The sequence below is a fragment of the Syzygium oleosum genome, unplaced genomic scaffold (genome assembly GCF_021117445.2).
Source record: "Syzygium oleosum isolate NSW1041296 unplaced genomic scaffold, Sole_v2.1 Sole_v2.03, whole genome shotgun sequence".
NCBI classification, from domain to species: domain Eukaryota; kingdom Viridiplantae; phylum Streptophyta; class Magnoliopsida; order Myrtales; family Myrtaceae; genus Syzygium; species Syzygium oleosum.
The window spans coordinates 4,194,457-4,216,531 of NW_026607487.1; the positions used below are offsets into that span (position 1 = coordinate 4,194,457).

Below are 22,075 nucleotides of genomic sequence, written 5' to 3' on the forward strand. Positions count from 1 at the left end.
CAACGAGTCCCTTGAGATTTATGAAATTCTATCTTGCAATCTCTCTATATACCCGGCGCCAATGTTATCAACAAGTATTTTACTCATCTATGTTGTATCAATCTTCTATAACACCTGATTCTCGCCATTTACTTCCAAGCAAGTTATACATAAGATATACATTAACTGATTTTACCCTCTTTTTTTCATACGCATTGTATGTGCATCCACACTAAATGTTCATAAACTTGCTTATTCCACTCTAGTTGAAATTTGACCTAATCATAGATGGGGAGCTGCAAGGTATATCTTTACTCTTATCTTTATAGAGTAAAATTTTCAACTGCTTCCTACAAGAATCCAATTCGTTTCATTCAACAAACCTCTACAAATAACGGAGTTGATATAATCTTTAGTACTGTAGATCAGCTTTAAACTTTTGCTAACTCCAAAGAAAATTGGTTTCTGTGGAGGACACCAAATAAAGAAGCTTAGTAGTGTCAATTTTCCTTAAATGGAAATAACTTTCATTGCACCCATGGTAATTAATTTTTATTTGGTAGTCATAGTGAATGTTCTTTAAATTCTGGAAATTAAATGAATTTTTAGGTGCAAATTACGTATATATTGATTTGTGATTTGAATGGCACTTACGTGAAAGAGACATATCATGTAACTTCCAAATCAGGTTAAGCCCAATCAAGCCAAATCCAAACCTCGGTTCTATCTGGCCAATGACCCATGAACTGGGTGTCGCCTGGGCCAGGGCGAGGCCAACCCTTGCCCAGGCGACGCCCTTGCCCCGACGAGGGCCACCCTCACTCAGGCGAGGCCAGCCCTCATCGGCCATGGCCGTGCTGGCCATTGGGGAGAGAAGGAAAAAAAAGAGAGAGGGAAAGACAAAAAAAATGAAAGAAAAGATGGAAAATTATTAAAATATTATTAAAAAAATGTCTACGTCAGCAATATCCAGCCAAAATTAGCTAGAAATACTCTATTGGTTTTAGGTTAAAAGGTTTAAGACTAAATTGGCACAAATGCAATAAGTCGGTAGAGGTCAAGCCCCCTGCTTACCTAGAAAAAAAAAACCTATTGACTCAACTAATAACTATAGCATTCTCATGGCCAAGAACTAGACCGACAAGTACAATGTTTGATAGATTCTATTTACGTCTAGCAGTTAAATCTTCAAAAATCATGTGACCTATCTTTTAAAATTATCTAAACAAATGGGGTCAAAATGAAAGAAAAGTGAGTTAGAAATTTTGTTAGGCTTTGTTGAAAACTCCATTACAAAATATACCCTGAACAAATGTTTTTCTCCATAGTCGTATTAAGTAGAAGTTCCCAGAGCAAGATAAAATATATATAGATAAAAATATATATGTGTGTGTACACGCGCGCGAGATCTGATTTGAACTTCACATGACTGTTAAAGAAAAATTATAAAAAGAGATATTCACCTTTACGTAGGATATATACTCCATCTACGTTTACAATATCGTCAAGCCTCGAGGGACAAGTTTGCCTATTTATTAATTGTTGCATCTTGCATGTAGAGTAATGGGATGTGTTTGAACTTTAGGATGTCTCTCTCTTTTGATATTGAGGACTTCGTTCCTAAGCTATAAAATAATAAAAAGTGTGCGGTTTCCTAACAATACATTGCTTTTTCAACTGTTGCATGTAATCTACGTTTATACATTGCTTTTTGTGGTTTTACAGCATGAGGGCCACTTTTGGCAATTGATTTTGTCAGAGTGATTTTCCAGTTTGCCAAAATCCCGCGCTCGGGACGTGTGGTCAGGAGGTCTCCGTCGCTCTGGGTCCCTTCTTAGCATTTTTCAAGTCCCTAATTACTTTAACGATCGAAATATTCTTTACTAGGCATTGCTCCCAAACAAGAGAGCGTGGCGAGTACTTTCTAGAGAATTCCCTTGCTTAATTCATTTGCTCAGAGATATATAAAAAGATAAAAGGTTGGATTGTCATGTAGCTTGGGCTTTTAGCTTTGCAGAAGCCCATTTTTCCCCAAAGTGGTTTCAAAATAATTTGTCGGACACCCCAATTTTTTTTCTCAAGACGCTTTAGAGGCTCAAAGCCATTTGAAAAAGCTGAACCAAACGCACCCTTAGTGCCGAGTCTACATGAAACAGAAATAACAGGAGTGTAGTACTCTTGCTTTGCCCAATGATTGGAAGTCATTGTTATTGAGCGACATGCATTGGTGTTGGATAGAATACAGATATCAAGAACGATTCAAGTTCTATTTATGGTTACATTTATAACTGTCATTTTCTTTTTCGGAGTCGTCCTGACACTATGAGAAAGGGGAGATGGGGGCCAAACCCGTCCCTAAAAGCTTTAAAACCCATCCCTAATGATCACTGCCGACGGCTCACCGGCTGTCGTCGCCTTTATGCTTGCCATTGAAGAGAAGAAGGGAGACTATTGCGGAATCCGTCGCCCAACTCATAGAGGACGGCTTCGAGACCCGTCCCATAAGGCCACCTCTAGGGACGGCTGGACGTCTTTGGAGATCCTTCAAAATTTTGCTTCCTCTTTTGAAATATGGAACTGGAGAAAGCTATTGCAGTCGTTGTTTCACTGTATGTGAGGCAGCCTGACCATTCCCACAGAGTATCTCCCCCTCAATCGTTCTTTGGAGAATACGGAGCCGCTCCGAGTAATGTTTGTCTGCAGCACCAGCCTTCTTGCTGGCCTTGTGGTTGGTCTTGAAAGAGAATCAAATCTCAAGGTCACGGACTCGAGGCGCGGTGAGGGATAGGAACAATATTAGTCTCCAGCACTCCTAAATAATGAGTTTAATGCAGCAAGTCTACCAACCTACAGAAGCATGATTTAGATTAATGCATGAAATCAATAACCATAATGTTGGTTGTAAAAGGAGTTGGGGACTTCCATAAGAACTGTTCTTTGCATTTGTAAAGGAGTAATCACAGAAGCTACATATAAGAAGATTAGCATGACAAGCGATTGGGAGATAAAAATGTCTTTAAGACGAGCACGTGTGATTTTTGAGTTCCTATTGCTTGCTTCTTATTTTCATGAAACAAATGTAGTAAACCTTATATCACAATAAGAAGCATAACACATTATAGACATTAGCACATGCATTACACAAGCAATCAATAGATGTCATCACCTTCACTATAGCCATGAGATATTTCTTTAACTACATATTCTGGACCTTCATCAAGAGTTATTCGTTATTGCACATTCCTTTATGACAAGCATGCTAAATCAGTTAAATCAAAAACCAGAAGTTACATTGTCCTCCATTTATCCTTGGAAGGAGGAATGATTGCCGCAACAATCAGTGGAGAATACCAACTAATATGCGAAAAAGTGAACAGCCAGAAGCAATTCAACGAATGAAGTATCAGAGAAAAAGAGCCGAGGCGCAGACATAATGTCATGTTTCATTGTCATAGATGTTTTACCTCCTGTGATGATATAAATATGCCATCCACTGCTATAGTAGGTCCTCCAAAAATAAATGAAGTCCTCAGCAATAGCAAAGAAGTGCAGATTAAAGAATGACTTTAGTCGAGAGAATTCTTCTGACTTTGAGCAATTTAAGCTCAGCTAGCAAGATTGATCCCTAGCTGAGCTTCATCCGGAGTTTTCCAATTTTTAAGCTCAGTGAAATATATATCCTGAAGTCACTGGCAAACATTAAAACTTCTGAACAATGGCAAATTCTGCTCCAACTTCCATCTTCTTTCACCACCAACACTGCATTGTCAAAGATTCACGACAAAAATTTCACAAAAATGAGAAAGAGTAAAGTACTTCCATAAATAAATTCAACATTGGAGACAAATGCAATGCGGTTAGACAGAGAAAGTTTTGTTCCAAAATATAGATTGAAAGCGAAGCAAAGCATAACTTCACCTACTCATGAGAATCAATCGTCATCGCCACAACGATGACTGACACAAAGAAAATTGGCTCCACGGAGACTCTAGTGGCCCTGCATGTTCTATACAGAATGGGTAGAGATAAGATTAGAAGGATTGACTGCAAAATTGGAATAATGTGTATCTATCTCAAACAGTCAAGAAGATACCTTATCTACGAGAAAAAGAATTCGTGTTCACCTCCAACAGATGCCTTATCTAGATCCAGACACATCATCCAGGAGGAACCTTAGAAGGATATCGCAAAACAAAGGGTTAGGAGAAAAATGAGCTCAACAACATGGTGACAGAAGAAAGGATCTTTAGGTTATGCATAAAAGTTGGGGAAAATCATTCTACTGCCAGTCCAAGTGCAACAGCAGGTTCTTGACATTAAATGGAAACATCTTGAAGCGATTGGCAGAATGGTCGCTATAAACCTATCATTTGGAGGATTACTCAGTCTGAGAGCAACATGCTCCAAATTCTACTCACAAGGAGTAATTTTAAGGATCTAAATTCCCCTTATTCTATTCATGATATCGTGTTTTACACAAGTGATCACAGAGAGACCCATTGTACAAGTAGAGGACCTATTACCCTCTAACTCGGACTTACAGAATTCTCTCTTTAACCTACAATGTACATGACTTGCAAAATGCAAGAACTAACCTGCATAAGCTCTGAGGGCCTTGACAACAATTTCAACTCCTCCGCAAAACAAACATGTTGAAGCATGTCATTATGATGAGGACAAGCACGAAAGGAAAAGAACATCAAATAGCTCCTTCTTAATTAGCACAATAAATATATTTGCTATTAATAATGGTGCAAGAGGATGCTCCCAAAAAATATGGTCAGAGAATGAACTGTCATTCCCACTTATTTTAATACCAGAGAACAGAGGAGGTTTCACATTTTTAAGACAGGTTTAGTGAAAAAAAAACCAAGAAACTCCACAGACAAGTAACCCACGGGGAAGATTCAGGGTTCCAACTTGTGCAAGTCATAGGCAAACCGTGAGTCTCTTCTGATTTCCGACCATCATTCAGCGGTCACGGTCATCGCAGACATCACAAGATATGCAAGGAAGCAAATTTCAGTTGCACAATCCGGCTTCAAAATACCATACAAAACACGAGAAGCACATAAAAAGTACACGCTGGGCTTACAAATTCTAAAAATGGAGGAACTTGAAAAATCTGGAAACATATCTTGCCACGCATCCCAGGTGTCTCTAATTAGTTCTCAGTTGAACTGCAATCAACAGAGACTTCATTAGCAGGCCGATGAAAAAGAAAACAACCAGACTTGGGAGAAGTAAGCAATTAGTGACACTTTCCTTGTTAGTGTTTAGGAACAGAACTGATGTTAATAAGATTATGCTGAAAAAGTGAACTGCCTAAACTACAGAACGGATAGATGAGCTTGTTACTCGGTTATTTCGCAACATCCAATTAGCAAAATCAGCAATAAGGCATAGTTTGTTAGGAGGCGAATTTGAACTTGACAAATTCAATGCCGCATAAATGAGAGCTGAGCTTATCAAATCTGAAGCCTATATGGCAACATTCAAAGGATATTATCACACTAATAAACTGATAGAAAATGAAGGAGATTGTCATCGTGTTGTATACTGATTTTCAGAAGATATTCCACAGCTCATACAGTATAAGCACACAAGTTAGTCTTTCATGGTAAAGGTACAACTGGCAGCGCATACCTCCCTCTGCAGAGCCTCATTGAGTCCGGGAGTGATATCATTAGAACACAAGCGCATCAAACAACTCTAAACCAGAGTGACAAACAGAAAAATCAGCAGGTATGTATTTGATTAACAGAGGTAAAACCTAGGGAGCATTCAGAAAGCAGATTCAATTAAAAAAAAAACTACCTGCACAATCATTCAGGTATGTGCTGATGAGACCAAATCAATTGTTTGGATCTTCACAAGCACCAAAACTTCCTAAGACACTTCAATTGGCCCATGAGCCTCTTGAAGGTTAGCATGCAAGATGGCCCTCAGCTCTTGCTGATGCTTCCTTTTGCAAAATCCCTCTTCTTCATTTTGATTGGTCTCTGGTATGGAATTTGAAGTTCCGCAGCCACTTAAGCCACACCCAGATCAATCATGTGATAAAACAATTCCAGGACAACAATAGGATCAAACGGGATGCTAAGTAATAAGCAAATTCTTAGCTCCTCGGCCTAGCTTGTCTCACAAAACAGGCAAATAATTGTCCCAGTTATGCAAAACGTCATCAGCCCAAGGATTTTTTAAAGGTAATATTAATTTTGGACAGAGTGAAAAATGGATTCTGGGTGCAGTTTACAATATTGAGTAGCAGAACATCATCAGCCTCTATATAAAAAAAATTCAAATCCTCGATTTCCCAAGAGTAAATCACTAGGTAACCTATGCTGATATTTTCCTTGCCTCACAAGCCGCAAAATCTGTTTGCAGTCTGCAAAAGCAGCCAATGGAGGGATAAATGACAAAACATTGCTACAATGTAATCAACAGCAAGTATACATAGGCAAATCCGGAGTTTCTAAAATCAATCATATAGATACCCAGTGTGGAGCAGATTTTTCTTTTAAAAGAATATTGCTTTGAGAAAAGTAGTACTACATTTGCTAAAACTAGCCGTTAATGAAACTGTCGCTGAAGAGGAAGGAGGTCACAGCAGAGAAATGGAGGACCACTCGCTGAGCTTCCAAAGGAAGACTCCGGGGTAACGTCTCTGCTTTGCCATGAGAGAGAGACAGAGAGAGAGAGGAATTGAAGCTGACTCGTGCTTTACCTCAAGAGGGCCCCAAAGAAATTGCTATGATTGAAACTTGAATGCATGGTGGTGACCACAATTTTGGCGTAGAAGAGTCCGAGTATTAACCACTTCAAAGTTTTGGTTCAAACCAAATGACTAGATTTGGAAGCGCTATTTTCACCCTCCAAAAATTTTCTCTAGCATTTTCTATCAGTCTTTAAATTGTAGCCAACCCCAAAGAAAATTTGGTTTCAGGTATGAAAAAAGTATGGCTGTCTCTTCTGCTTTATAGAATCATGTGGTAAATGAATCAAGTTTGAGATTATATGAACAAAGTGATTGCCAAATCCAATATATGAATTTCCAACATAATCGGATCAGAGAGATGATTATACACAAATGAACACTTCTGTTTTGCGTCCAAAATTCCTATGCATGATAAACTACTGTCTTCTTAGAAATGTTTTCATTGAACCTCTAGGCTGCAATTGACAGATTATTTGTTGATTCCACAACATTCACTTTTTCAACGAAAAAGTTTCTCTCTAGTCACAAACTAATAGCTTGAAGTGGATGTCTAAATGGTAATCTTGTTAACAAATTTGATTTTATGCTTTACTTCACTTACAGAACCACCTGCACATGCGGTCTTCATGCAAGCATTTGGAGTTTTGGCCTTTGCTAAAGAATAGCAAGATGTCAAAGCTTGCAAAGGACTACTACACTACATGAGAAGAGGTCGCTTTATATCAAGAATCCTATGAAGAGTATTAACAACATGGAGCACATGATAAATGCCAATAGCAAAGAACTTTGAAACACCTTTCCATGATGCCGTATATGCTGCATCTCCATCCTGTTGTGTTTGGGGACTTTCTCCATATCTCATTATATTGAGCTTGAATCTACACAAGAAGGATAGGATTGACTAGTTATCAATAAATCCAGATACTTGAAATCCTACCAACACAATTTCCCCATGAAAGATAAGGTACAAATGCCTAAACATCGTTTGCACCAACCCCAAAATCTGGGGATATATTTTGCCACACATTCGAGGTGTCTCTGATTAGTTAGCAGTTGGACCGCAATCAACAGAGAATTCATTAGCTGGCGGATGATAAAGAAAACAACAGACTTGGGAGATGTAAGAGATTAGCAACACTTTCCTTTCTTGTGTTTAGGAACACAACTGACGTCAATTAGATTATGCTGAAAAGGTGAAGTGCCTAAACTACAGAATAGAAACATGTCACTTGTTACTTGGTTATTTCCCAATATCCAGTTAGCAAAATCAGCAATACAGAAAGGTTTGCTAGGAGGCGAATTTCAACTTTACAAATTCAAATCTGGATACGTGAGAACTGAGTTTATCAAATTAGAAACCTATTCGAATAACATGCAAAAGATATTATCACACTAATAAGCTGATAGAAAATGAAGGAGATAGTCATCATGCATCCTTCTATACTGATTTTCTGGTGAAGTTCCACAGCTCATAAGGAATAAGCAAACAAGTTACTTTTTCGTAGTCAAGGTATGACTGGCAATGCATTTCTCCCTCTGCAGAGCCTCATTGAGCTCCGGAGTGATATCATTAGAATGCGACCGCATCAAACAACTCCACATTATGGTAACATACAGAAAAATCAGCAGGTACGTACTTGATCGACAAAGAGGTAGAACCTAATGAGCATACCAAGAGTAGATTCAATGGAAAAAAACTACATTCAGAATCATTCACGCACGTGCTGTTGAGACCATATCAAGTGGTTGGATCTTCACAAGCATCAAAACTTCCTCAGGGCACTCCAGCTGTCCCACAAGCCTCTTCAAGGTTGGCACGCAAGATGGCCCTTAACTGTTTTTTTTTTTTTTTGGGTAAGGAGATGGCCCTTAACTGTTGTTGATGCTTTCCTCTGCAAAAATCCCTCATCTGCATATTGATCAATCTCTGGTATGGAATTTGAACTTCCTCGGCCAAGTTAGCTAGACCCAAATCAATCATGTGATAAAATGATTCCGTGACAACAATAGGATCAAACAGGATGCAAACTCATTATCAAACTCTTGAGCTCCTTGCTTCAGCTTGTTTCGTAGAACGGGCAAAAATTTGTCGTAATTATGCAAAAGGTCATCGATATAGCTCATTGAATCAAGGTCCAAAAGTAATCCTTTGATGATAACCTCGACCAACCAGACCTGTTACAAAAGCAGCCCCAATTTACCTTGCTTGATTATCTTTCAAAACAACAGTTTGACTATTGGTTATAAAAAGGGGAAAGTGTTAGAAAAATCCTAAACCTTTTGCATTGGTGCTAATAGGCCGACCAGCGTCCACGTCAGCAAAATCCTGCCAAAATTAGCTGGAATGACTGAATTGGCATAAAGACAAAAGGCTTAGGACTCAATTGGCACAAATATAAAAGGCCTGGGACTCAATTGGCAACAAAAACAGGTTTATGACTCAATTGGCATCAATGTAAAAGGTTTAGAACTTTTCTGACTCAATTGACTCCTTCCTTTGGTCGGTCCAGCGATAGGCTGGAGGAAGGGGAGGAGAGGAAAAAAAAAAGGAAAAAAAAAATAAAAATTCAAAAAATATTAAAATATTATTAAAAGTTGTCAACGTCAGTGCCTGCAGCTGGTGGCTGGTCGACCGGCGTCCACGTCAACAAAATCCAGCCCAAATTAGTTGGAAGAACTGAATTAGCACAAAAACAAAAGGTTTATGACTCAATTGGCATCAATATAAAATGTTTAAGACTTTTTTGACACTTTTCCCGTTATGAGAAAAGTATAGCTTCGAGAAAAGTACTACTCTATTCGCTCATGTTAGTTGTTCAAGGATGAAGAATCTTACTAGATGACCAATGCCTTCTACTATACGTAGACCCACATTTGGGTCTACATTTTGATCTTGGCCGAAGCATCAATTATGTTCCTACGACCAAGTCCCCCACTCCTTCAAATATGTAAGACTAGGAGTTTAGGAAAGTACGGAACCTGTCAAGGAAAACCTTTTCGTCAAAAGAAGATAGTGATGAAAAGTAGGTCATGAATCTCAGAAGAAAAAAGTTGACCAAAAAAAAATCTCATAAGAAAAATGATAGTTTTCTGCTTATTTACCTTGTTAAGGAAACATGACTCGTCTAACAATTGTGATATGGGTCTTAGATTCATCACATCATTATCACTGCAATATAATATCTCCAAAGTAACCTCCATATTCACCCTTCCACAATTTCTAATGACCTTTGTTCTGGTAAGTCCGGTATCGTTTCCAATGAGTCGTCCCCCCAAATATCCAAAAAAGTTAGAATCCAACTTTTCAAGTCCCGGTAGCTGACTAAGTTTCTTGTAGTCTTGTACCGCTAGATATTTCAACTTCTCACACCCTGATAAATCTAGCAAAGTCTGCACTAATTCGCATCCTGCAATATCTGTGTTTTAGAGATTTTGATTTCTCATTCCCAGGATCTCCGTACCACAAAGAAGATACCTCATCATGAAATATTCTAAATTTTCAAATTTCGACAGGTTTGGTAGTTTTTCAAGGGATTTGTACCCCTTATGTACATGCTTCAGTGGAGTTGTCAACATCACGTAAATTGTAACACCCATCGGTTTTCAATGTTTTCAGGGTTGCGAAAGATGATAGGTGAGGTAATCTTTCAATGGACCCACAATTAGAGATATCCAACACCTCTAAGAACTCCGCCCTATTAAGACCTTGAATTTCGACTAGATTGCCACAAAAGTTAGCCTTTAATAGCTTCAAACATTGTAATTCTTGAAGGATCAGGCTTTGAATTGACCTACAGTAACGTATAACTATCGTCTCCAAGCACTCCAAATTATCATGGCCCTGAATTTCAACTAGATTATCACAACACTCAATGTGTAATCGTTTCAGACGATTTAATTGTGAAATGTCCAATCTTTCAATGGAAGTGCATCTGACTATTGACAACACTTCCAAGTACTTGAATCCGTCAAGCTTAGGCATCAGCTTATGACATGAGTCAACATAAAGTCTTAAGGGTCTTGAGGGAAGCTCTAGGATGTTTTCAAGTAGATCGCATTCCTTAAGACGAAGTTCTTCAAGGTGGATTAGGTGGGAAAGTTGTGGCAACCTGGAACTGTGGCAAGAGACTGTCAAATGTGTTGAGCTAGAAGGAGGCGCTGGCAATGACCGGAGCTTGCTACAGCCCCATAGGTTAAGTTGTTGGAGAGAAGAAAGATTCTGGATGCTTTCTGGTAGGTTATATATCGGAGCGTGAGTGATTTCGAGAATCTCGAGCGAAGACAAGTCACCGATTTCACTTGGAATTTTCCTTCTCAGATTACGACAAAATTTGAGAATTAGCCTCCGCAGATTTTTCAACCTGCCAATACCACTGAGCAAATGTTCAATCGTGGAATAACTAATGTCTAGACATTGCAAATTTTGTAAATTCCCAATCGAGTTAGGAATGTCTCTCAATGAGCGACAACGCCATAGTTCTAAGTGTTGGAGAGAAAAAAGATTCCCCATTGAGCTAGGGATTTCTCTCAATGACCAACAATCCTTTAGGTCAAGGTATTGGAGAGAAGAAAGATTCCCAATCGAGCTAGGGAGTTCTCTCAATGACTCACAGCCCTCTAGGATAAGGTGTTGGAGAGAAGAAAGATTCCCAATCGAACTAGGGATTTTTCCCAAGGATCGACAATTCCTTAGGTTAAGGTATGTGAGAGAAGAAAGATTCCCAATCGAGCTAGGAAGTTCTCCCAATGATAAACCCTCTAGATCAAGGCGTGGGAGAGAAGAAAGATTCCCAATCACGCTAGGGAGTTCTCTCAATGACTTACAACCCCATAGGAAAAGGTGTTGGAGAGAAGAAAGATTCCAAATCGAGCTGGGGAGTTGTCTCAACGACTCACAACCCACTAGGTTAAGGTGTTGGAGAGAAGAAAGAATCCCAATCGAGCTAGGGAGTTCTATCAATGACACACAATCCGTTAGGTTAAGGTGTTGGAGAGAAGAAAGATTCCCAATCAAGCGAGGGAGTTGTCTCAATGAGTCACAATCCTCTAGGTTAAGGTGTTGGAGAGAAGATAGATTCCCAATCGAGCTAGGGAGTTTTATCAATGAATGACAATACGCTAGGTTAAGGTGTTGGAGAGAAGATAGATTCCCAATTGAGCTAGGGAGTTCTATCAATACTGAACAGTTCTCTAGGTTAAGGTGTTGGAGAGAAGAAAGATTCCCAATCGAGCTGGGGATTTCTCTCAATGACCAACAAACAATCAGTTTCTCCAGCTTCTTCAAAGAATCGATTGACGTAGGTATCTTTGTAATACCACTATCGCGTAAATTAAGTTCTTTTAGTTCTTCTAATTCGCCTACTTCTCCAGGTAGCTCCTTGAGGCTGGAACACCCACCCAAGTCCAAGGAAACAAGGTTCTTGAGTTTGCCAATAGAAGGGTGGACTTGCTCCAACATGTGACAGTCACTCAAGATGAGAATCTCCAATTTTGTGAAAGCGGATAGATCAGGAGTACATCTTAAACAACCGCAAGATGTAAGGTCGAGAATTTTTAGCTGCTTTGCCGCCTATACAAAGGAGAATAAGCAGTCAAACAATTAGTTGATCTACAAAACAAAACAAACAAAATATCACAGAGGATGTCTTTTTTCCATCGTACCATGATTGAACTCCATCCTCTCCAATCCTCTGTGATCTTGCTGTTTGGCAACTGTAGCACTACTAATTTTGGTAGATGCAAAATGGTTGTCAATATTTCCGTTTCTTCAATGCCAAACCAGTGAAGCCATCTTAATTCAGAAAAAACTTTGTTAAAGTTTCCAATTAAAGCCACCCGTCCCATTTGAAGGAACCTTATGCTCCGTAAGTTTTTGAACTGTTTACTGGTGTATGTCTGGAGACGGCCAAAGTCTTTCCTGAGACAAATTGCTTGGATCCTTTTTGTTCCCTGTATATCAAATCAATCAATCGAGTGTCCAAATTAGTTTTTAATTTTTTAGTCTTTGCTTTGTAAGATCTTGGACGCTCACAATTTGTCATCTTTCTATCCTCATTATATAAATATTGACACCTAAACTCCAACTTAATTTTTTATAATCATTAATATAAATAGAATACATCTTGCTTTAGAAAATTCTATGACAAACGCACCTCAAGATATTATCTTTTACTTTTTTCGAATTTTGTAGCGCATGTGCTTTGACTTATATAAGCGCAGTACATGAACCTTTAAAAACATGCAAACGCTGACTTATAAAGTTTCATATGAATTTTCATAATTTTTTAAAGAAATTGTTAAAAACTGCCCATGGGTCACTTGTTAAGTCGCTAATGGAGCACCCTACTTTCAATTCATTAACTACTCTTGTGAAGTGTTTAATCATTGCTTTTGAAATTGCAACTTTTCTTGTAAAATATGTGTAAAAAGTGACGTGATGACATTCGTTAGCAATACATCTTTTATAATTTGAATAGTATTTAAGATCTTGGCAAGGATTGGAAAAAAGTTGCTTTCAGACCAACTAAAAATGAAGTACTTAAATTCCTTTCGTGGTATTATGGTTGGATTGAGGTTTCTAACATATGGGACAATAGGTTGTCGATATGAAAGTTTCTGAAGAAATATACTTATTTTTGTTTACCAAACAAGAAAAAAAGTGAAGATACATATGTCCATTTGCATAAGATTGGCACCCTTACTTGTTGCATCTTGTAAGTCAAAACATACTGTTTTACTTTCCTGATAAAATAGATCATTAATTAGTACAAGACGGTGAAAAAATCCCATATGGCTTTGATGACTTTAATTTACAATACTCATATTTTTTTCCCTAGAAGTGTAGTTGATCAGGGACAGTGTTCAATAATGTTCAAGGTTCAGAATTTTAAAAGCTAGAGCATTAATTTCAAACGCACAAAATTTGAAAAAAAAAAGGGAAACTGAAAGTGTCATAATTTTGGTACAATGCTCACTCCAGTGCTAAAACTTTCGAGCAACCACTTAAGTGTCACATTGATGGAAAAATGATCACTTGAGTACCTCCAGCAATAATTTCCAATGAGTTGTCCTACGTGGTTTTTTAAATTAAAATTTGGCCATGATGTGGCTTTTTCAAAAGAAATTGAAGTCCAATGTGAAAAATTACCGTCCAACGTGGCAAAGTGAACTATGCTTAATGTAAAGTTGGGTAAAACTCCCTCCGTCTCTCTCTTTCTCCCAAAAACACTCTTCTCTGTTATTTTCACAGCATTCAACCAAGAACTGATTCAAGAATCCATAAATTGATGTAAACAAAATAAATGAAGCAGAAAATCATGATTTTAGATAGAAAACTGGAAGAAGAGTTTGGTTTTACGTAAAAAGAGGTGTGGATCTGAGTAAGTCAAAGAAATTGGAAGGTGGGTTTGGTCGGGTTTCGGAAGAGAAGAAGAATTACGCGTTGAGGGGTTGTCTTGGAGAGACAGTTTCGTGTTTCCTCGTGTGATAAGTAAAAGGGCAAAAGAAAAAAAAACAATAAAATAAAAAGAAATTTTCTAAATGTTCTTGTGTTTGTGTACGGGTGCGGTGAGATGAAACAAAACTCACTCCCTAGAGCTAAAAGAGAAAAGCTCTGTCTTCTCCACGGAGAAGCGGAGCTCTCTCGTTCGCCTTCATGATGCTCAATTCTCGTCGCCGCAGCTCAGGACCTTGAAATCCAAAGATGGGCGAAGATGGGACCACCTCTTCGGACTTGGGCCCCGTTTGGTTCAGCTTTTCGAGTCCGAAAAGCCGAAAGCTAGCATTTGGAATGTTGAAGCCAATTTTTCCCTTCCCAAATTGTCCTCACTCAAATTTCAATATTCATGTTTTGCCCATGTTACTGTTCATCTTCCTCACCGCGAGAGTGGCCGGCGAGGGCGGATCTAGCCGGCGAAGGGCAGGCGAGGGGCTGGCCAGGGCGGATCTGGCCGGCGAAGGGCCGGCGAGGTCGCCCGACCCAGGCGACGGCCGCCTGGTGTCGGGCGACCGCTCAGGCGCCGTCGCCTGGGTCGCGACCCAGGCCGACGTCGCCTGAGGTCGCGCGACCCAGGCGACGGCTCTTGGGCGGTCGCCCAACACCAGGAGGCCATCGCCTGGGTCGAGCGACCTCGCCGGCCACCTTCGCCGGCCAAGAAGATGAACAGTAATAGGGGCAAAACCGGAATATTAAAAATAAAAGTTGTCAAAGCCCTTTGCAAAATTTTTTTTACCAAACACTACTTAGGTCAAAGTAGCTTCACAAATTTTTTTTTTTACCAAACACCACTTGCATTTTCCCAAGTGACTTTCACCTAAAGGTATTTGCATTCCCCCAAACAGCATTTGAAAAGCCGAACCAAACGGGCCCTTGGAGGAGGAAGAGGAGGCTTTGCAGCGAAGATGAGGCCACAAGCCTTGTGGTGAAATTGCATCGTGAACAAGCTTTGAACGTTTTCCAATTGTAATCTTCTCAGCACACAATTTGATAAGGTGATAAGAAACCTAACGGTGGACAAGGGAAAAATTACAAAAAATGTCCTAAACCTATTACAATTATGCCAATTCAATCATAAATTGTGTTTTTGCCAATTAAATCCTAAACCTTTTGCATTTATGTCAATTCAGTCCATCCGATCAAATTTGAACAGCAATCACTAACATGCATGCCTACCGTCCTACTTAGCATGGTGGCGCTAACAAGGACATTTTTTAATAATATTTTAATATTTTTTTCAAATTTTTTATTTTTTATTTTTTTTTCTTTTCTTTCTCTTTCTATTTTTTTTCCTTCCCTTTTTCCTCTAGCTAGTCACCGGACCTTGACGACTGGCCAGAGGCGAGGGTAGGCAAGGTCGGCCTCATTGGCCTTTGGAAAAGCTCCCCCCCCCTCGGCTGGCCACTAGTGAGGCTCGACCTCACTGTCATTTGGCAAGGTCGAACTTGCTTGCCCTTGGCAAGGGTTGAGCATCGCCAGGTCAGCCTCACCATAGTTGGGAAAGGCTTGCCATCGCCGAGCTTGTGAGGGTTGAGCCTCACCTCACTAGTGGCTGGCGGGGCGGGCTCGCCATGGCTGGGCAAGGCTCGACCTCGCCAAGGGTGGGCGAGGCTTGCCCTCGCTAGTAGCCAGCAAGGGCAAGGCTCACCGTTGCCAATGGCCGGTGGGGTCGAGCTTTGCCACCTCGCCAACTAAAGGAAGAAGGGAAGAAAAAGAAAGAAAGAGAAAGAAAAGAAAAGGAAAAAGAAAAAAAAGAAATAATTGAAAATTTATTTTAAAAATTGTCTACGTTAGTACCGGCCAAGCCACGTAGAACGGCCGGTATCTATGTCAGTAATTTTCGGCCAAAATTGATCAAATGGACTGAATTGACACAAATACAAAAGGTTTAGACTCAATTGGCACAAAAATAAAAGTTTAGGACTGAACTAGTATAATTGTAATAGGTTTAGAACTTTTTGGTAATTTTCCCGTGGACGAGAGGCATTAATATAAGAGAAGCGTTCAAAAGGCAAAATCAGACACGCACAAACACAACACTTCTCCGAGAAATCTATCTTTTATTTTCCTTGTTATTTTTGTTCACACCTTTCGTTTCATGTAATTTTATGTCTTTTCATTTTCTTGCATTTTAATTCCAATCCATTTTACATTTTCTCGCATTTAAATCAGTGTAATTTGCACTCCATCCAAGCCTCATTTAGGCACTTAATTTGGGCTTGAGTGAGGAACGATCTCGGTTGATCTGTCTAATCGCCTTAAGTTCAGAGCAATCGATCAACCTAGCTTTTGTTTGACAGTTCTCAAGGCAAGTTGGTAGGCATTCTCGTCAATGAAAAAATTGAATGAAAATCAAGTGAGGGCTACTATGTAAGACTGGTGTGTGTACTTAATTCAAAATAAGAAAATACTAAGAGACAGTCAGTTCTAATATGTGTTGTCTTTCCGTTTAAAGATGATTACAAAAAGCTAAATGAAGTTTGCACTTATATATAAAATACCATCATTACTTTTGAAATCTACGACTCACATCTTAAGTTTTGTCATTTCATATCGACTTGTATCCAAACATTCCCTCTTTATCTTAAGTTTTGTCATTCAACTAAATAGTGATGCGAGGTGAGTGAGGAGAATGGAGGAAGAGAGGAAGGGGGGGCGGAGGGGGAAGGGATTAGTGTAGGATTTTGGGGTAGCGTTTGGGCGAGGGCAATGGCAATGGCAACGAAAATGTTCATTAAGAAAATTGAGAAGGCAATGGCAACGAAAGAAACAAAGAAAAAGAAATAAAAAATTCACTCTTTATTATACACCTAACCTGGTCTATGAGATGAACAAGGCTAACGTTGTACTACCTTAAAAACAATATCAAGATTTTCTTAATTTAATTCTAAGGGGGATTTTGCTATTGTATCTATTAAGAGGAAAGAAGATTGAAAGAAGATAAATATAATTAATAGAGGGAGGGGCGGATATCTTCAAAATCAAAACGGAGAAACAACATATCAAACATTGGTTTCCTACATCATAGGAGCACCACAATAAATTCGGCCATACCAGAAAACAAGCACACGTGATAAGTGTAAAATTTGACACTTTTTTTCTATGGTGATGTTTTGTCTGATTATTAGTTATTATAATTGGCACCTATTATCTATAATTATCTTGGATGAAGAAATCTTCATTTATTTGATCTCTAATGTTTATACTTCATCTCTAATTTTTATTATAGTCTTTCAGATTATCAAGATTTCAACAAAATATGAAAATTACATACTTTTAATAAATGGGATTTTTACGGTGGAATCGCATTTAAGTGATATTAAATTTATTGTAAATTAAATTTTTGACAGATATAACTTACATCAATGAATTTGAATGACATTCTATTTGGTAACCACACGAGATAATATAGCTTTTTCATCCTTGCATGTTTAATAAAATTAGCAGTCACAATTACTCTATGATGGACATGAATCATGAATGAAATTTTTTCCTAACATGTAGGAGCATTTCTGATTAGAGTAGATCAAATTAAATAAATGAAAATATGAGGGAGAGGAAAAGAAAAAGGAGTGACATATGTTACATTTTCTCCCATTAGTACTTCGAAGGCTTCCTCATAGAGCCATAACCTACTACGTCTCTCAGGCGGTCCTTCTTCTTGAACAATGTTCCTTCCAAGATCTCTCAGTTGATCATGCATCCTTAACTCACCATAATTGTCAATTTTTATTAAGCACCTCAGCTTCAACTCTTCAATTCCTAGACTTGCATAAAACCCACAGTCCTCCCACATGTAAATGGCGAATTTGCTCTCTTTGCCAATAAAGAAACAAGCAATATCGAGAAAAATCTCCTTATGTGCATTTTCTAATGCGTCATAACTTATTTTCAATATCTTTTTAACATCTCTATGCTGCTCTTTTTTTAATTTCCTCCACATATCCTCCCATACTTTTGGATCTGTTTTACCATACAAGTATGAACCTATAACCTCAAGAGCCAAAGGAAGGCCACCCATGGTGGATATGATATTATGAGAGATATCCTCAAACTCCCTTGGAGGATTGTCCATGCGAAATGCATGACTGCTAAATAAAAGCAAAGAATGATTCTCCTCTATTTCATTCAATTCATACTTGTTGTCTACCTCGAATTCAGATTGATCAAAAACAGCTTTATTTCTAGTTGTGACAATGATAATACTTCCCGAAGTAAACCAGTTACGTTCTCTGGCCAAAGCATTTAGTTGATCCTTCTGATCTATATCATCCAAAATAATGAGAACCTTTTTTCCTTTGAATCTAGATTTGATTATGTTAATTCCATCATCAAATTTAGATACTTTATTTTGGCTCTGTAATATATCAGATATTAGTTGGCTCTGTAGATACTCAATACCGTGGCGACGAGTAGTTTCTCGAATATCTGGAAGGAAGCTGGCATGCACAAATTTTTTCAAAAGTTTATTGTAAATGCACTTGGCAAGAGTGGTCTTGCCTATCCCGCCCATGCCATAAATTCCAAGCATTCGAGCATTGACGGAAGGACTGTCTATCCAATTCATAATTTCCTTCAGATGACCATCAAGTCCAACTAGTTGCTTAGGAACATCTAGCTGAAAATGTTTCCGTAACTCGCTTAGAACCGTTTCGACCACAAGCTTTATCAATTCTCCCTCATGCCTGTCGAACAACGAAAAAAAAAATGAGAAATTAAACCTACACATGCCAAGTGTTTGATCCTTATCAACTTATCCAACCCCATGTGGGCAATAGGTCATTTTTATCTTGTGGTTCAAGCTTTGGAAGACTGAGCATTGGAGTCTTTTGGGGGCATATTGTAAAGTGATTGATGCTATTGGGCGGAGGGCTTGTCGTGTCTTTGTTTTGTGCTCTGTACCGGAGACAATTCTAAAATTCTTGCGCACTATGGGATTCTTTGGTTTTAGTTGTTATTGGTTTAGTTTTCAGGGGACACCTTGGAGAGTACTAGTTTTTGTCGTTCATTGGGACACTTTGGGATCCTTTCGGAGCTTGTACTGAAAGTAGTTCATCCATACTTCACCGTATTTGCGTGAATAAGAAAAGTTACTTATAAGAAAAAAATCAGGTTGAAGTAAAGTACCCGTTAGCAATTTTCTCGGATTCCCATCCATTTAAGTAACTCACTTCTTTGAGTGCTCGTTGCCCTTTCTCAATATCCTTCTCATCAAAATCCTTTTGATGCAAATGGAAGGCCTCTCCAAATTTTCTGCACATACGAAGGCCCCCGCCACCACAAATCGTGACGTAGGGTCCACTTCAATGAGCAGACGTTAGCCGATGCGCCACGCAGGAGGCTGTCAATCTAGGACATGGGCCTTGTTGATCACCCATCGGCCACCGTCATTTATTACTTGGGAGTCTAGGCGGAATTGGTGTGTACCACAAGTTGATATTCCGATTTATTGACACTGCTGCTAAGAAACTGAAGCGCTCATTCAGCGATTTCAGATTCTACAGACTTTGTTATGCGATTTCAGATTCTACAGAATTTGTTATGCAGCGAAGCTTAAAAAGCTTTGTCAAATTAACAATTTCACTGCTTGAGCATGCTTTCTGGTGCTTCAAGCAGTTACTCAGACCCAACGCACTTCCGCCTCTTGACAAGGATGGGGCACGGAATAGGCAATGATCATCAAATCACTCACTGGCGGAATCTTCACAGCATATGACAAAAGCTACCTTGGGACTATGAAATGGTAGGGGCCGCGCGAACGCAGGCCCCCGCTGCCACAAATTATGACGTAGGCTCAACCAACTTGGGCTGACCTTAGGCGGGCGCCCCTCCGAGAGTGCAATGGAGGTTGCCAACCTAGGCCATGGGCCTTCTTGATCGCCCATCGACCCCGTCCAGGTAAGTATGTTGCCAATGGTTGGGAGGCTGCTTCTAATTCTCGCTCTTCCTTCTCTCTCTTAACCGTCATGTCAATGTGGGACTTTTATTACGCACTCACATAGGCATGTCTTAACAGAAAAATGCAGATGTACCTATGTTCTTTAATTCTCAAAGCCTTCCTCAAGTTTATTCAGTAAGCAGTTAATTTTGACAAAACCAATTGCGCCGGTTTTCTCATGTTTAGGTTTTTTTTCGTGGTCGGATTCTCATGTTTAGTTAAGAAGTCAAGTAGTCACTATTTTTTGCTTATGGAAATCAAAAGGAATAAAAGCATCATATAAGAGTTAGCATGGTCCGAAGACCCTGAATGCTGTTGGCATCAAAGCATCAACTGAAAACTCAAATATGGATTGTAATCTTGTGATTATGGTCAGGCCAATGTACATAGTTGAAACTCGAAAGCAATAATCAATTGATGTTATTGTAAATGCAGGAAAATAACTCAAAATAATTGTCCTAGAAAGAGTTGTTACTTCAAATGCAAAATAAAACGAAAATCTATCAATTATACAACCTGTATGCCCTAGATTTTCGCATATTCTTATAGGCTGACCAATACAAATGTCTATAGCAGATATCGGTTTCAGTACAATTACTGTCGCTTCTTTTTTCGGTCTGTACACTTCCTCGTGGATTTTACCACTACAACCTCTCCACAAGATCAACTCTTGAGGAGTAGAATTGGTTTCTCTCTGAATTTCTGTTTCTATAGCCTGGAAAATCTACCAATTATAATTACACCCTGGTCCGTATATCTTGTTCCACAACTTCATCAGGCTCTAAGTCCTTAGGCTACTGTCCGCCGCACAAACTGGAGCAACTTCTTGACCAAGACATAATGTTAGCACGAGGTTACAATCTTCCACGACCCAGCTGCATAAAGAATATGTCTTGAGAACCAACTCTGGCTTGATATTGGCACGAGCGGAGGCCATTGCCGTCACTTTAAACAATGTTTGAGTCATTCTTATGGACGTTGCACAATCAAGCCATTAACTCACAAAATTTCACTCTCGCCGTGGCACGACAATTTCTCAAACTAAACTTTTTTGCACAATGGAATAAACAATCCATCTAAATTTTGTGGTAGCAAAATCACCTAATACAAACAGCAAGCGAAATGGGTCTTGCATATGACCATTTTGAAGTTGAGTTAGCCAATGCGCGAACAAAGGCCCCCGCTACCACAAATCATGACTCAAGCTCCACTTCAACAAGCAGACCTTAGCCAATGCGCCACCCCAGAGGCTGTCGATCTAGGACATGGGCCTTAATTAACGGTGTATACCTTTATTTTGTTCAGGGACTTGCCCCGTTTGATCATTGTATTTCTTCCATACATACAGGACTCAAGTTAGACTCAGAAAGCTTGTCCCAAACTTGAATTCCAGAATATGATCTGATCTCTCGCTCCTAGCATTATGTCTATATAGAATCGGAACCAAAGAAGATGTTAGCCGGACTGTTAATGGAAATAAGAAACCGAATAGATGCATTGCATTAGAGGAAGTAATCTGTTCCAATAACCGGCCACGATCATTTACTTAGTCTAGGCAGAATTGGTGTGTATCGCGAGTTGATATTCTGAATTATTGACACTGCTGCTAAGAAACTGATGCAATCATTCAACCATTTCAGATTCTGCTGACTTTGTTGTGTTTAAAAAGCTTTGTCGAATTGAACAAGCAGTTAACTAGGCTATACATTTCAAAAGCTACATTTTTGGACTATGAATTGGTAGGGGCCGCGCGAACGCAGGCCCCCGCTGTCACAAATTATGACGTAGGCTCAACCAACTTGGGCTGACCTTAGGCGGGCGCCCCTCCAAGAGTGCAATGGAGATCACCAACCTAGGCCATGGGCTTTCTTGATCGCCCATCGACCCCGTCCAGGTAAGTATGTTGCAAATGATCATGAGGCTGCATCTAATTCTCTCTCTTCCT

At 39.3% G+C, this 22,075-nt stretch overlaps 1 protein-coding gene, 1 long non-coding RNA gene and 2 other non-coding genes across 4 annotated transcripts; all 4 read right to left on the reverse strand.

Moving 5' to 3' along the window:
• Positions 1-2,231: 2,231 nt before the first annotated feature.
• On the reverse strand, positions 2,232-4,529 carry LOC115663850 (uncharacterized). Its single transcript, XR_008815977.1, has 4 exons — positions 4,073-4,529; positions 3,902-3,985; positions 3,444-3,738; positions 2,232-2,826 (listed from the first exon to the last, which is right to left on the reverse strand). It is a non-coding gene; the product is annotated as an uncharacterized LOC115663850 (long non-coding RNA).
• Positions 4,530-9,907: 5,378 nt separating this feature from the next.
• On the reverse strand, positions 9,908-18,834 carry LOC115666683 (disease resistance protein RUN1-like). The gene is made up of 2 exons (XM_056309301.1): positions 17,779-18,834; positions 9,908-12,266 (listed from the first exon to the last, which is right to left on the reverse strand). The coding sequence occupies exons 1-2, from the start codon at positions 18,757-18,759 to the stop codon at positions 10,242-10,244; spliced, it is 3,006 nt and encodes a 1,001-aa protein (XP_056165276.1). The 5' UTR covers positions 18,760-18,834; the 3' UTR covers positions 9,908-10,241.
• A 1,101-nt stretch (positions 18,835-19,935) lies between these two features.
• LOC115669133 (U1 spliceosomal RNA) lies at positions 19,936-20,098 on the reverse strand. Its single transcript, XR_008816302.1, has one exon. It is a non-coding gene; the product is annotated as a U1 spliceosomal RNA (small nuclear RNA).
• A 1,771-nt stretch (positions 20,099-21,869) lies between these two features.
• LOC115669134 (U1 spliceosomal RNA) lies at positions 21,870-22,032 on the reverse strand. Its single transcript, XR_008816303.1, has one exon. It is a non-coding gene; the product is annotated as a U1 spliceosomal RNA (small nuclear RNA).
• Positions 22,033-22,075: the final 43 nt, after the last annotated feature.